At 42.8% G+C, this 16,009-nt stretch overlaps 1 protein-coding gene across 1 annotated transcript in view; it reads left to right on the forward strand.

The window, feature by feature from the left end:
• LOC138963026 (uncharacterized) overlaps positions 1-16,009 on the forward strand; it is a 116,472-nt gene that overhangs the window by 27,151 nt on the left and 73,312 nt on the right. The window contains exon 2 of the mRNA XM_070335000.1: positions 15,404-15,768. Coding sequence (XP_070191101.1) covers positions 15,404-15,768 — 365 coding nt within the window. The remainder of the gene's footprint in view (positions 1-15,403; positions 15,769-16,009) is intronic.

Raw genomic sequence — 16,009 nt, forward strand, 5'->3', positions numbered from 1 at the left:
CTCAAAAGTCATATCATGAGTGGTGTTATCAAGTCTGCTAAACCCCTCCAGAGGCGCTAAAACAAATCTAAATCCTGACACAAAAACAAGCCCTACGTGGACGTCAGTCTGGCCTATAAGTATAAACGACGATATCATATATCCAGTCGATAGCAGATTCTATGTCGGGTATTCATTCCGGGTAGCGACATGCTAATACGAGTAAAGCTCCTGAGCTGGGTTCGACCTGACCTAGACCGTCAGTACGCCAAAGGTGTTTTTTGCAGCTTATCTGTTCGTCTTTTAGAACACGATTTGAAGTGTGCTCACAGTGTAAGTTAAACACCATGTGAGAATGGTATTGAGCTGCGCTCAAGTTTGAATATATATCTGTCTGAAAACTAAGGTATTCCTGGTGTGTGATACTATTCCTTTAGGCAATTTGAGACTCCTTTAATTAGCCTGTGCGTAACTGGGCGCAGTCGACTACGCGAATTATACTTCGCAAAGCTGACCGCACGAAGCTTTAGCACTGAGTTTTCGGGGGGGAAAAGTCTTCGCGAAGTCGACCTCAGGCTTAATTAGGGACCGCCCTTATCAGAAGCCAAGGTCGCGGCTTCTAATGCATGAACGTGTACAGAATGACTCAAGTGACTGCTGCGGTCAAAGCGCTCATTTGACTGCAGCTTTTGTCCCAAGATTGCTCAGTACCGAAATATCCACATGCAAATAATGTCATGTCAAGCATGTCAAAGTACAAATCCAAAGACAAAGAGACTGCCATGGCCAACGTTCCAAAATTCAGAATAAAAAATAATAAAGAAAAACAAATTCGCTTGCGGCTTCGTGGCAGGCGGAAGAAAAAATCAGCCAGATAAGTTTTCATTATTAATTGTTTGTCTGTGCACTTAAAAGACCGTTGGGTCGATATATTTGTGAATGTATTTAGTTCTCTTTCCTTGTTTGTATTATGATAGTGTAAGTGTAAAGCGCTCTGGGCTCGTCACCACGAGGTTTACGCGCTATATAAGTAATCGTTATTATTATTGAGTCACTTGAGAAAAAGTGACTCTATGTAATCGGTCAGTGTTAGTCTGTCCGGCCGGCCGTCCGACCGGCCGGCCGGCCGTAGACACCACCTTAACGTTGGACTTTTCTCGGAAACTATCAAAGCGATCCGGCTCATATTTTGTTTAGTCGTGACCTCCAATGACCTCTACACTTTAACGATGGTTTCGTTGACCTTTGACCTTTTTCAAGGTCACAGGTCAGCGTCAAAGGAAAAATTAGACATTTTATATCTTTGACAAAGTTCATCGGATGTGATTGAAACTTTGTAGGATTATTCTTTACATCAAAGTATTTACATCTGTAGCCTTTTACGAACGTTATCAGAAAAACAAGGGAGATAACTAGCCTTTTCTGTTCGGCAACACACAACTTAACGTTGGGCTTTTCTCGGAAAGTGACCGGGCTCAAATTTTATGTGAACGTGACTCCCAGTGACCTCTACACTTTGACGTCTGCTTTGGTGACCTTTGACCTTTTTCAAGGTCACAGGTATGTCTTGAAGGAAAAAAATTGAAATATCATATCTCTGAAACTATTCATCGGATTTGATTCAAACTTTATAGGATTATTCTTTACATCAAATTATTTACATCTGTATTGTGTTGTGAATAGCAATTTCTTCCTGTCCATCTGATGCCTCATATAATATTCAGAACTGCGAAAGTGACTCGAGCGAGCGTTTGCTCTTCTTGTTATTGTTTTGTCAATAACAAACGTTCTAACAACCTACCTTTCTTGTTTTTACATTTAGTCAAGTTTTGACTAAATGTTTTAACATAGAGGGGGGAATCGAGACGAGGGTCGTGGTGTATGTGTGTCTGTCTGTCTGTCTGTCTGTGTGTGTGTGTGTGTGTAGAGCGATTCAGACTAAACTACTTGACCGATCTTTATGAAATTTTACATGAGAGTTCCTGGGTATGATATCCTCAGACATATTTTTCATTTTTTTGATAAATGTCTTTGATGACGTCATATCCGGCTTTTCGTGAAAGTTGAGGCGGCACTGTCACGCTCTCATTTTTCAACCAAATTGGTTGAAATTTTGGTCAAGTAATCTCCGACGAAGCCCGGACTTCGGTATTGCATTTCAGCTTGGTGGCTTGAAAATTAATTGATCATCTTCTTCTTGGCGTTCGCAGGAAAATTAATTGATGAATTTGGTCATTAAAAATCTGAAAATTGTAAAAACAATTTTTTTTTTATTATATAAAACGATCCAAATTTACGTTCATCTTATTCTCCATCATTTTCTGATTCCAAAAACATATAAATATGTTATATTTGGATTAAAAACAACCTGAAAATTAAAAAATATAAAAATTATGATCAAAATTAAATTTCCGAAATCGATTTAAAACCAATTTCATCTTATTCCTTGTCGGTTCCTGATTCCAAAAACATATAGATATGATATGTTTGGATTAAAAACACGCTCACAATGTTAAAACGAAGAGAGGTACAGAAAAGCGTGCTATGCAGCACAGCAAAACCACTACCCCGCTGAACAGGCTCGTCAGTTTCACTCTGTTATGCACAAGCGGCGGACTACGGTCATTGTGAAAAAATGCAGTGCGTTCAGTTTCATTCTGTGAGTTCCACAGCTTGACTAAATGTAGTAATTTCGCCTTACGCGACTTGTTTGATTATATGAAAGTATAGTACGGAAGATTTCGTCAAAGAGTTCCGTGCAGGATGCATGCGGCGAAAGAAGAGGTCGAGAGGGGTTATCAGTTAGCAGAAAGGAGCTGTCCGTTTCATGTGTATGTAGATAGGTGTGGATTTAATGGCTGAACACCTACGCTGGCTGTTGGTGACACGGGCACGTAGCGACAGGGGCACCGGGTAGAGCGAGAACCGGGTAGACGTAGAAGAAAACGACAGCGATTTTTTTTCATTTGTATTTAGATATATTTCTTAACGATGTCTGCGTCGTCAGAGTGTACAGAATCTGTTCTTGTCTTGAGCTTACAGCAGATCGTTAAGATGTTACGTTTGCTGTTACTGGAAAGGAAGTCACCAACATGACAGTATATTTGGATCGCGTGAAATTGTTTTGGCACTGAACTGTTACAGCATTTTTTTTATAAGTTTATAAGGCGATCTGTTTGTGTGTGTGTGTGTGTGTGTGTGTGTGTGTGTGTGTGTGTGTGTGTGTGTATGGGGTGGGGGGGTGCACGTGTGTGTGGGTGTGTGTGTGTGTGCGTGTGTTCGTACACGCGTGCGTGTGTTTGTGTATTCGTACGTACGTCCGTGCGTATGTGATGATGATCCAGCGTCCTCTGAACCAATTACTGTACAAAGCACCAGGTCGTCTCCACTTTCGTTCGTTGTAACCTTAACGTCACCAGTGACAGTCACCTGACACGAACGGGGACATAGCTGTCTTTTAAAGAACTATCAAGTGTGTTGTTGGGCCTGGAGTGAGCTTATTAAAAGTTGAAAATTGTATCCCAGCGTGCATACCCGTAAAACGTGTGTAAGTTGACATAGCTCTTACCGACATAATTATCAAGAATGTGAAATTTGGCCGACGGTGTTATTTTGAGTGTGCTGTTATCAGTGCGTTTTGAAAAGCTTAAATGATCTATTTGGAAGAATGGATCTAAGTTTTAGGTCAGATTTTACAGAAGGTTGAGAGTCATTCTTAAGAGTAAACAAAAACAAAACAAAGGAAAAAAAGAAAGAAATAATCCAACTACCTAAGCTCACAGGCATTCAGATAGAAAGCTGGTTTTAAGAAAAAGATTTGAAGTTAAAGTGCTTTCAGACTTCTGGTAATATTTAGAACTGTAGAAGTGTGCGTTGGTGACACAAAAAATCACCAGTTTTCACAAGTTTTATCTCCCTCCCTCCTTCTCTTTCCACCCCCAACTCCTCTGAGTTCATTTCATACTTATACTAATCTGCTCCCGTGGAAAAAAATTAACCTTTGACTAATGTAAGAGAGTACACGTATCCAGACAGCAACACAAAGAACATTGAAAGTAACACACAAAAAATCACTCAATATTTCTTAACGCAGTACTCTTACAAAACGAACATTGACAGTAACACAAAAAACATCACTCAATGTTTCTTGATGCATTAACCTTACAAAAAGTCAAAGGACTGGTTCGTGTACAATGGTTAAGCCTTCCTATTATTGGTGGCGCCAGTTTTGTATTCGGTCATAATGGTTTCATGAGCTTGGTGTAAACTTCAAAGCAACGTCGCAGCCAGTCAACGAGACGGATATTATTTTTTACGGGAAATTAAAATCTGATTATGATAAGTTGTAGTTCACAGGGTGTCTGCGGAATTAGTCAGGCCTTGATGTGAATGAATAATGGGCATAAACTGTACGTGGTATGTGTGGTGTGCGTATGCAACCGTAGTCTGCTAAACGATATATATTTAAACCAAGTCCTGTGTTGAACAGCAGTGAAAAGTTGACCGCTTTTCCTGTTTAACCTTTTCAAAATTAGATCTAACTTGTTCGCGTATCCATTTCTGGATCTGCAGGCTGGTACAGAGTTACCTCCCTTTAGGCTTTTTTCAAATTTCCCTTGTTTTAACCTAATTTCTTGGTTAAAACTTGTTTAAATTTCTAAATTCTTTCTTAATAAATATCAATTCTACACTTTGGCCTTAAATCAAAGTGTTTCCCTTCACAGATATCCTCTTGGGGTTGTCAGATGAGGGTAGTCTCCCATGCCAACAGAAGCTACCATTCAGAGAATGGTTTGCTTCTTAGTTGGATACCATGGGTTGACAACTCTCGCCATCAGTACCACCTGACCACTGATGAGACACAATAGTGTCGAAACACGTGTCTGGTCTAAGTACAAATACAATGGTCCTCCTCAGGACTAGATTACCTTGCGATACGTCCCCCACAAAGGGACTTTGCTCTGTAAATCTCGGTCCCCCTTGAGGAGGGTCTGATGCTCCCAATAGGCTGTCTGTGAAGGGATACTTATTTCTCTCTCTTTCTCTGCTAAGAGATTTTAACAAATCTCGGAAGAAAGTCTCTGCTGACTTTCATTTGTTTCTTTCACAATTTCTGATGTTTTATATATATATATATATATATATATATATATATATATTGTAAAGTAAAAACACACCAAAACAACATTTTTCTGTCTAAGTGGATCTGTGTGTGTGTGTGACTGACCTTTTCTGTCTGTCACTCCCCCCCCCCCCCCTCCTCTCTCTCGCTCTCTTCACTCTCTCATCCCCTCCCCCTCTCCTGCCAACCCCCCAACCACCATCTTCCCTATCCCCTCACCCACCATCAACTCACTCACCAAGCCCAGTCAACTTTCGAACAACAAACCAACTCTTTGTGAAGACAATGGTACAACACAGCAGCTGGCAGCCAAGCAGGTCAGACCAGACCCGTCTCAAACTCGCCAGGCACGGCAACAACATTAGCAATGCATCTCTGTCCACCGGTCACCAGCCGGACAAACGCTGTTGCTGTCAGCGGTCATGTTTGTCCACACTGATCGATCGACCTCTGCTGGCTTGCGTTACCTGGTCCGGTCAGCCTCTTGCTTGCTTGCTTGCAGAACAATTGGACCCAAACTGTTGGGGCAGGGAGGCCTGTTTGGGTCAAGGTTTGACAGGAACGTGGTTGACCAGCGCTGAGATGCACGACCCGAAAGTGGGTGCCACCCAAACGGGTGAGAACAAACCGCGGGGTCTGATTCGTAGAAATCACAACAAATCTCAATTTTAACCAATCCAGCTGGCTCCCACCCGGTTGGTAACGTTCACGTGCACCTTGGCCCAACGGTCTGCGAAGGACAACTTCAAAAGAGAGGCTTGACCTCCACAGTATTTCTCGAAAATGACTGTCCTTGCTAAAAATATTTTGATTTTTGAATTTCCACAAAAGCTGTTCTTCTTGCAAATCTGAATAGGTCAAATTAATCGGTCAAATTAATCGCGCACTGGGGTCGTAAAGGAAGACCGTATGTTTCGAAAACTGTCATCCTGAACTACCTCTCCACTAAAAGTAGTAAACAACACCAACAACAAACCCACCATCATCAACAATAACAACAATGATAACGACAACAGAAACAACTGCAAAATTAGCAGCAGCAGCATCAACAATATCAAGCAAACAATAAACCAGCAAATAGAATGGTAATAGTTACTTTTTTATTTGAACTGCGCACCGTTTTATTTTTAATCAATGGAACATGAAACCTCGGGCTGTGCTAGTATAATATTAAAACCAAAAGCTATTGTTGAGAAATACGCTTCTGACGGTCGTTATGGAACGAGAGATTGCTTGAAGGCATCCTGCAGGGATGAGGAAATACAGGAGTGAAGTGACTGGAGTCATTTTTTCTTTAAGGCCTTATTTTTGGGATGTTGGACCCTTTCTGCCAGGACACTTCTTACAGTTGGTTTTGAACGAGAAATTGTTTCAAGGCATCATGGATGAGGAAATACCAGACTGGAGTCTGTGGAGTTATTTCTTCAAGACCTTATTTTATGAATTTTTGACCCTTTGTGTAAAGACACTTCTTACGGTTGTTACGGAACAAGAGATTGCTTCAAGGCGTCTGGGATGAGGAAATAACAGAGTGGAGTCGCTCTATTTACTTCTTTAAGGCAGTATGTTAGGGATTTTTGACCCTTTGTGTCAAGACTTTGTGGTATTAAACAAGAGATTGACTCCAGGCATCCGGGATGAGGAAATACCAGAGTGGAGTGGCTGGACACTGACCGCTACCGTAATGTCCGAATCCCTGCAGGCAGATTGGTGACAGTAATCCCCCTCGCGTGGTCAGTGGGACGCAGTGTCCAGTGTATCAGAGATGTCCAGTGTATCAGGGCCAGAGATCTTTCACTTGACATTTCTACCTGCCCCCTCCAGGTATGATGGGGATTGGTGGATGAGAGGGGGGTGGCATGTTGTGGTCAGATTGATTATCCTGGGCTTAAGAGAACTTCGTACAGACCGCAACACGGTGGCCTAGTGGTAAGGCGTCCGCCCAGTGAGCGGGAGGTCGTGGGTTCGAACCCCGGCCGGGTCATACCTAAGACTTTAAAATTGGCAATCTAGTGGCTGCTCCGCCTGGCGTCTGGTATTATGGGGTTAGTGCTAGGACTGGTTGGTCCGGTGTCAGAATAATGTGACTGGGTGAGACATGAAGCCTGTGCTGCGACTTCTGTCTTGTGTGTGGCGCATGTTAAATGTCAAAGCAGCACCGCCCTGATATCACCCTTCGTGGTGGACTGGGCGTTAAGCAAACAAACAAACAAACTTCGTACAGTGGAACCCCTCTTTTAACAATACACAAATCTGAGAAAAGCGGGTCTTAAAAAGGAGGGAGTCTTAAAATAATTTTACAGAAGTTATGAACAGAAAGTCTGAAAAAACAAGCTCTTCAAAAGGAGGGAGTCCTTTTCATTTACCTTTTGCCCCCAGTGGTATAAAACACAACATTGTTTTATTTACACTTTAAAATAGGGGTAATTTTACAGACGTTCCGAACAGAAGGTCTGAGAAAACAAGCTCTTCAAAAGGAGAGTCTTAAAAGGGGGGTTCCACTGTAGAGGGGGAGGGGTGGCATGTTGTGGTCAGATTGATCCTTCTGGACTAGATGGGGAGGGGTGGCATGTTGTGGTAAAATTGATCCTTCTGGACTAGATGGGGAGGGGGCTGGCATGTGGTGGTGAGATTGATCCTTCTGGACTAGATGGGAAGGGGTGGCATGTTGTGGTCAGATTGATCCTTCTGGACTAGATGGGGAGGGGTGGCATGTTGTGGTCAGATTGATCCTTCTGGACTAGATGGGGATGGGTGGCATGTTGTGGTCAGATTGATCCTTCTGGACTAGATGGGAAGGGGGCTGGCATGTTGTGGTCAGATTGATCCTTCTGGACTAGATGGGAAGGGGGGCTGGGCTGGCATGTTGTGGTCAGATTGATCCTTCTAGACTAGATGGGGAGGGGGCTGGCATGTTGTGGTCAGATTGATCCTTCTGGACTAGATGGGGAGGGGGCTGGCATGTTTTGGTAAGATTGATCCTTCTGGACTAGATGGGAAGGGCTGGCATGTTGTGGTAAGATTGATCCTTCTGGACTAGATGGGATGTTGTGTCAGCAAGTTGAAGAAGCTGTTCTTTGTCTGATGTTTATCTCAGATTCACTGAAAAAATCAAAAAACAAAGATTCATTCGCTTACGGTTTACCAGCAGGCGGCAGAAAAATCAGCCAAGCTAAGTTCTTGTTGTTTATTGTTTGTCTGTGCACTTAAAAGACCGGTGGGTCGACATATTTGTGACTGTAACGTAAATGTGTCAATAACAACGTTCCAACAACTTTCCTTTCCTGTTTTTTTTTATTCAGATTCACTGATTGATATGAAAACAGACAGATAGACAGGTAGGTAGACACATAGTGGGAGAGAGAGATGGGGGGATTCTTTACCTTCCAACAATGTTAGTTTATGCAACGTTTTAAATTTTGACAAAAAATAATCATTCCATGAAATAACATTCGTGGTTTTTTTTTTCATTTTGGATTTTGGAACGTTAACAGACTGTTTTTTAACAGTTGCTGATTTGTCCGGTACTTTCACAAACAAACCAGTGTTAACATCGGAACATTTTCAGTTAACACAAAAATTGGGTCGTCCTCATCAGCTTTCAGCGAAATTCCCCTGCAGCTGAATCTCACTAGTCACATGCACCTCTCAACTTTCTTTTTCCCTCCAACGCCTTCACTTTTGTATCAGCTCTTCCTGACATTTCCAACGGCTCTTCTCAAAGCCTGGTGCACCGACGGACTGCAGAAGAAATTGTGCGAAAAAGCTGAAAGGGGATCGTGCCGATTTGGACTCATCGTGATTACCTGACTCATTCGGCATGTCTCTGCAAGGTCTAAATCGGACTGATGTCTCTGTGTTGAAGAAAGAATGCAGAAGCAGAAGATTTAATTAAGATGTGACCTTCTTAAGTGCAGACGACATTTCAGGATTGAGGTCTGAGCTAGCTACTTTCAGAAGCGAGGGAAGAGGATTTAATTAAGATGTGACCTTCTTAAGTGCAGACGTCATTTCAGGATTGAGGTCTGAGCACAGGCGGAAGGTATCGTCCACTGGACTACTACTATCACAGAAAGACTACTTTCTGTGATAGTAGTAGCTAGTCCAGTGGACGATACCTCCCGCCTGTGGTCTGAGCTAGCTACTTTCAGAAGCGAGTGAAGAGGATTTAATTAAGATGTGACCTTCTTAAGTGCAGACGTCATTTCAGGATTGAGGTCTGAGCTAGCTACTTTCAGAAGCGAGGGAAGAGGATTTAATTAAGATGTGACCTTCTTAAGTGCAGACGACATTTCAGGATTGAGGTCTGAGCTAGCTACGTTCAGAAGCGAGGGAAGAGGATTTAATTAAGATGTGACCTTCTTAAGTGCAGACGACATTTCAGGATTGAGGTCTGAGCTAGCTACTTTCAGAAGCGAGTGAAGAGGATTTAATTAAGATGTGACCTTCTTAAGTGCAGACGTCATTTCAGGATTGAGGTCTGAGCTAGCTACTTTCAGAAGCGAGGGAAGAGGATTTAATTAAGATGTGACCTTCTTAAGTGCAGACGTCATTTCAGGATTGAGGTCTGAGCTAGCTACTTTCAGAAGCGAGGGAAGAGGATTTAATTAAGATGTGACCTTCTTAAGTGCAGACGACATTTCAGGATTGAGGTCTGAGCACAGGCGGAAGGTATCGTCCACTGGACTACTACTATCACAGAAAGACTACTTTCTGTGATAGTAGTAGCTAGTCCAGTGGACGATACCTTCCGCCTGTGGTCTGAGCTAGCTACTTTCAGAAGCGAGTGAAGAGGATTTAATTAAGATGTGACCTTCTTAAGTGCAGACGACATTTCAGGATTGAGGTCTGAGCTAGCTACTTTCAGAATCGAGGGAAGAAGATTTAAGCAAGGTTTAAGTGTGAGCTAGCTACGTTCAGAAGCAAAGAAGATTTAAGCAAGGTTTAAGTGTGAGCTAGCTACGTTCAGAAGCAAAGAAGATTTAAGCAAGGTTTAAGATCAATCAATCAATATGAAGCTTATATAGCGCGTATTCCGTGGGTACAGTTCTAAGCGCTTGTCGAAGAGTTGTCAACACAGTGAGCTAGCTACGTTCAGAAGCAAAGGGAAGAAGATTTAAGCAAGGTTTAAGTGTGAGCTAGCTACGTTCAGAAGCAAAGAAGATTTAAGCAAGGTTTAAGAGTGAGCTAGCTACGTTCAGAAGCGAAGGGAAGAAGATTTAAGCAAGGTTTAAGTGTGAGCGTGCTATAAGTTCAGAAGCGAAGGGAAGAAGATTTAGTTAAGATGTGACCTTCTAGGTGCAGACGACATTTTAGGACTCCTGTGTGTGAGATCGCTTTGCGGCCTTAATTAAAATGTGTTTGTCTCGTTGGGTAATTGTGTGTTTGATGGTCGGGGTCTCCTGCTTACTTTCATTATCTGCCTTCTCTATGTGTCTGCGTAACTGTGTCTGTCTGAGGCTTCTGCGTCTTTTTCCAACCTGTACAAACTCTTTCTCTGTCTGTCTCTGTCTGTGTGTCTGTCTCCTTCTGTCTCTCTCTGTCTCACTCACTCACTCTCACTCTCTCTCTCTCTCTCTCTCTCTTTCTCTCTCCCCCCCCCCCCCCCCGTCCGCTCCTGCCTTCGTGCGCGCAGTCAAGTATGTTTGCATGTGTGTACATATGCGCGCGTGTGTCATAACTTTCACTGTATATTTTCCATGTGCATATTAGCTCCAAGCATAAACATGTACCACTATACTTTTATTCACTCTGGACCTAACACATCCTCAGTCTTGCGTGAAAAAGGGGCGGCCTCTGTCATTGGCGCAGAGCTATCAGGTTCCAAATCTCAACCTTTTATATGTATTTAAGGCGTCGTCTTCCATGACAGATTTTCAAGATCCACTAAGTCCTAAGCGCTAGTACTGCTTTGTGTACAAGTCCATATAAAGTAATCCAGCTAAAAATGACTCGCCAAGAAATACGAGTGCGGACGGGTGTGCGGAGGATGTTGACGAGCAAGAGAACTAGGACAAGACGTGCTGTTACAGAAGCGTAACTAATACGGGTTGCACTGTGTTTGTGTTACTGCACAGTAGGTCTTTAAAAGCGGATGCCAACAACGATTAGCTTTCGTGATGGAAAGATGAGTTATCGTGTGACGCGGTAGATGAGCTGTGAGATTGTTTTGGTATTTCCGTGTTTTTTTCATTTTGTTTCCACCGTTACTGAGGACAGAGTTGCAAAGAAGCACTTCAAAGATTTAAAAATATATATATATATACTAAAACAAGAACCGAAAAAAACGTCCCCTCACTTTCTTCTCTACAATTTGAAATACTTGTTAAACCTATACTTTGGTCGCGTCAACTCCTACTGGCAAATTATCTTTATGATTCGGATGAGGTCAAAGCAGTAATGCACTTGCTTGGTGCTTGTATTTATGTTTTCATTATTCACCTGTCTCGTGCTTTGGCAAACAGGCATGTCTGAATTGTTGTAATTTGTTCCACCGTTGACAGAATCAATCAGTCTGTTTTACAGGCAACACCTTTCTAGACCGTGCAAAACCGGCCGTTACGAACAGGGAAGCGTTCGCAAAACGTAGATTAAACATCGAGCTTTTTTTCGTTCGCTGATGATGCTGAAATGTCCGCAACCAATGATTGTTCGTGTCATTCAAATCCATTGCCATGTCTCTTCTCTCGTTCGCTGATGATGCTGAAATGTCCGCAACCAATGATTGTTCTTGTCATTCAAATCCATTGCCATGTTTCTTCTTTAAAGCATTATTAAAATCCGCTTTAGAAAGAGAGCTTTCGGCAAATGAAGAGGCCTATTTGCACTTCTAATTGTAGTTTTCAATGGCAAGTGCATCTTCTTGGCAGGTAACGAAATGCAACGTGCTCCATCCAATCCACTTGAAAATCATGAGCCTGAAGTGTCCGTGAATCAACAAGTCTGCTCGTTGCCACTCAACTAATCAATTCAATCATAATGGGAGTTTCCACAGCCCAGGGCCAGTTCGGATGTTAGCTGGCCAGACTTGAGATGGATTGTGAAAGCTTTTGAGACCGACACAGATTATGACAGAGTGTTTGTCTAGCCTGAGATCAAAAGTCTTGCGTGGAGTCCCGTGATTGATTCCTGTATTGGGTTGCACTTTGTCACCTTTCGTTTGAACACAGTGCGGTGCTATGCCATATTACTTGCACCTGCGGCCAAACAATAAAGATTTTAGTTATAATTTCCCGCAGTGGGGCACTGCGGTTATGAAATTAAAGGCCCCTCCTGTTTTTGGAACCGCAGGAGCTTTCTAGTTTGCTGTTAGGTAGATTTTTGGTTCCTCTTTCCTGTCATGCTCTCTTTTTCTTCATGAATTCTTTTCTTTTTTCTGCCTTCTTGCTCATTCGCCTGTATTTTTTCCAAAAATCTCTTCTCTTGCCGCTTGTCTCGCGATTCATGTATAGTTTAATCTGTTAGTGTTCTGATGTAAGTCCAGCAGTAGATAGGTTAAGCCTATTTTAACATACTGGAAACTGGTAATCTTCCAGTAGGTATTAATTTAGTTTTACTAAAGCCTGCTGGGACACAAGTAATGGGTTAGTGCATTTGTAAACAGGAATCGCTTGACAAGTGGCCCCCTTCATCCCCCCCTTCCTCGTCCTGATATGGCTCTGCGTAGTCGGCTGGACGTTAAGCAACAAATAAACAAACAAACAATTAGTTATAATTAAAGAGAGACGGAGGAGAGAGGGAGAGAGGCAGCCAGACAGACAAACAGGGTGAGACAGAGGAAAGAAATTCAATTCACTGTTATTTTTTTCGTTTAAACGGGGGAAGTCTTACCTTTAAGTTTTATTCGGGTGTTTTTTTCCCGTGTGAGATCACCTGTTGTTGGGAAAAGTTCGCAAAATATTACAATAAAACTGAGCAACTCTTACTGTTACGTACTCGGAGGGTACGAGGACCTCACCTTCTACGCAATGAACCAGATCAAGGATGAATTTTGTTTCTAAAAAAAATTCTATTACACCACTATTACAGATTCATACACAAAACACACAAGATGTATTTGAAAGTTTATAGATTCAAAATTTCATATCACGCTTTTTCGTTCGGTTGACTTCTTCGAGCTGCCATACAAAGCCGGGATGGCTTCAGTTGATTACCTGTTTTGGAATGTCATCTGTTGTCTTTGATGTATTCGTTTAAAGTGTTGTGCTTTTTGAGGGAAGGGAACGTACAAGAAGGGAAGGGGGAGGGAGGGGGAAGGTCGAGATGGATAAGCATCAAGGAAGGGAGGGGGGGGTGGGTGAGAATAGGAATCAAATTATTCGTGAAAGGTATGCAAATGGAGGGTCACATTTGAATAAGTCTGCGTACGTTTCGGAATGTCAAGTGGAAGTAACACGGACTCGCAGTACCAAATGAATTCATTCCCCAAAAATTATTTCTCCACGCTTCAGCGCCTTTTCTCCAGGTAATAAGTTGCAAGTAGGTTCGACTTGATGAGGTCAGTAACCGTGAAGTTTTAATGGCCTCCATTATATCAAGGAACGTCGCCTTTTCACAGACCTAGACTCAAGCAGCAAATTTGTTTCAAAGAATTTCCCATTTTCTTTGGGCGCAGTGGTCTTACCAGTTCTAACGGGTTCACTAGACTAGTTAAAAGCGTGTACGTTGATGTGACTGGTACAGGTCTTTAGTGTAAGGCAGTGTTGATGAGCAAAAGGCCCTCACAGCTTGAGTGACTCTGCGGTAACGAGTTACAGTGGAACCCCCCTGTAAAGACACCCCCCCCCCCCCCGAATTTAAGACTCCCTCCCTTATAAGACCTTGTTTTCTGAGACTTTCTGTTCATAACCTGTGTAAATCTCCTTTTTAAGACCTGATTTTCTCAGACTTTCTGTTCATAACCTGTGTAAATCTCCTTTTTAAGACCTGATTTTCTCAGACTTTCTGTTCATAACCTGTGTAAATCTCCTTTTTAAGACCTGATTTTCTCAGACTTTCTGTTCATAACCTGTGTAAATCTCCTTTTTAAGACCTGATTTTCTCAGACTTTCTGTTCATAACTTGTGTAAATCTCCTTTTTAAGACCTGATTTTCTCAGATTTGTTGAGATCGTAAGAGGGGATTTTCACTGTACTAGTGCTCAGCTTTGATGGTCGTTTTGAACTCGCAGTTTCAAAGTTTGGGTTTAGTGTTGGACAAATTATAGATTGCGCGGTTTGTCTTTCTACCAGCTTTCTGATTCATGATCGTACCCAAACCTCTCTGAAGTGAAACGTGCAAACCTCTCTGAAAGACATTCGGTTGATCTAATCTCACACGCACCCGTGGACCCTTTGCCTTTCTTTCACACTTTAATTCTCTGCTTTTTATGTCTATATTCTTTGTGTTTGTGATTTGGAGGAAAAAAAGATAATTGAAGCTTGCTGTGGGCAGATTACTGTCCCTCGGGTTCCTTTCGAATCGAATGAGAAGAATTAGGCGTTTGTGATAAAGGGGTACCTCCGCCTGTATGATCTTAGCAATGGTTGGAAGATTCATAATTTGTGTCATTAGCCTTTGATGAATTGTCGGGGAACCAAAAACAAAATGGAACTTCTTCGCAAGAAAACATGCTGGTTATCAGCGTTAAACAAAAAGTGGTTCATATTAGCGGCCCTTCCCCTACCTCATAATCAGAAAATACCAAGTTTAGAGGACGAAGGGAAAGAGGTTAGAATGGTTAGAATTGTTTCTGAGGCTTCTGGCATCCCACTTTCGTACACGTGTCCAAGTACATTCTAAACAGAACTGTTTTACGTTTGAACACACTTTCTGTAACCTGTTTTGAACACACTGTGATATATCGGAACACTTGTGTTAAATATGTACTACCGTTTGCAAGTAGAGTCGTGTAGTATGTGAAATGTTCAAAACTGGTAAGAGAAAGGGTGTTTAAATGCTCAGATTGGGGCTTTCCTAAATTGTACACACATTTCTAGAATGATCTCGAAGAGTAGAGTTTTCGGACATCTCGTACCTTTAAATCTGTATTTTAATGCTAATATATTACAGCTGTTGTCGTCGTCTTCGTTGTCGTCTTCGTTGTCGTCGTCGTCTTCGTCTTCGTCGTCGTCTTCATCGTCGTCTTCATCGTCGTCTTCGTCGTCTTCTTCGTCGTCGTCTTCATCGTCGTCTTCATCGTCGTCTTCGTCGTCTTCTTCGTCGTCTTCTTCGTCTTCGTCGTCGTCGTCGTCGTCGTCGTCGTTGTTAACTTCCAGTATCCGTAACTCCAAATCTAACGTCGTTACAATTTTTCTGTTCCAGACATGAACACGGGAGGAGGAGGAGGGGGAGGGCGAGGGCAAGGTATGCTACCACCAACAGCAACACCTAGCCCCCATCCCCACGCCTACCACCACTACCACCACCCCGATATGAACACCAACAACCCAGCTGGAAGAGGACGTGAAATGATATCACCCTCAACCTCCCACCCCAGCCCGTACAACTACTCCCAGGATCCCGGGGGGTCGGGGCCTGGGGGAGGGGGAGGAGGTGGCAGGGGGTTCGTACCCTCACCTATTTCTTTGGGATCGTTGGCGGACAAACTGAGAGTAGCGGCGAGCAAGGGCCAAGTGGATAAAGTACAGGATTTACTGCAGGCCGGAGCTGGATTCGAACCTGACAGGGTAAGTTTTGTGTGTGTGTGTTTGTTTGTTTGTTTGTTGTTGTTTTTGCTGTTGTTGTTTGTGATAGCGGTAGTGTGTGGTTGTGGGTGCGAGTGTGTGTGTGTGTGTCGTTGTGTGTGTGTGTGGGTGTGTGTGTATGTGTGTGTCGTGTGTGTGGGGGGAGTGTGTGTGTGTGTGTGTGTGTGTGTGTTTGTATTGGTGTGGGTGTTGGTGTGTGTTTAAAGATGGGATGAACGAGAGG

Source organism: Littorina saxatilis, linkage group LG3 (assembly GCF_037325665.1).
Source record: "Littorina saxatilis isolate snail1 linkage group LG3, US_GU_Lsax_2.0, whole genome shotgun sequence".
NCBI classification, from domain to species: domain Eukaryota; kingdom Metazoa; phylum Mollusca; class Gastropoda; order Littorinimorpha; family Littorinidae; genus Littorina; species Littorina saxatilis.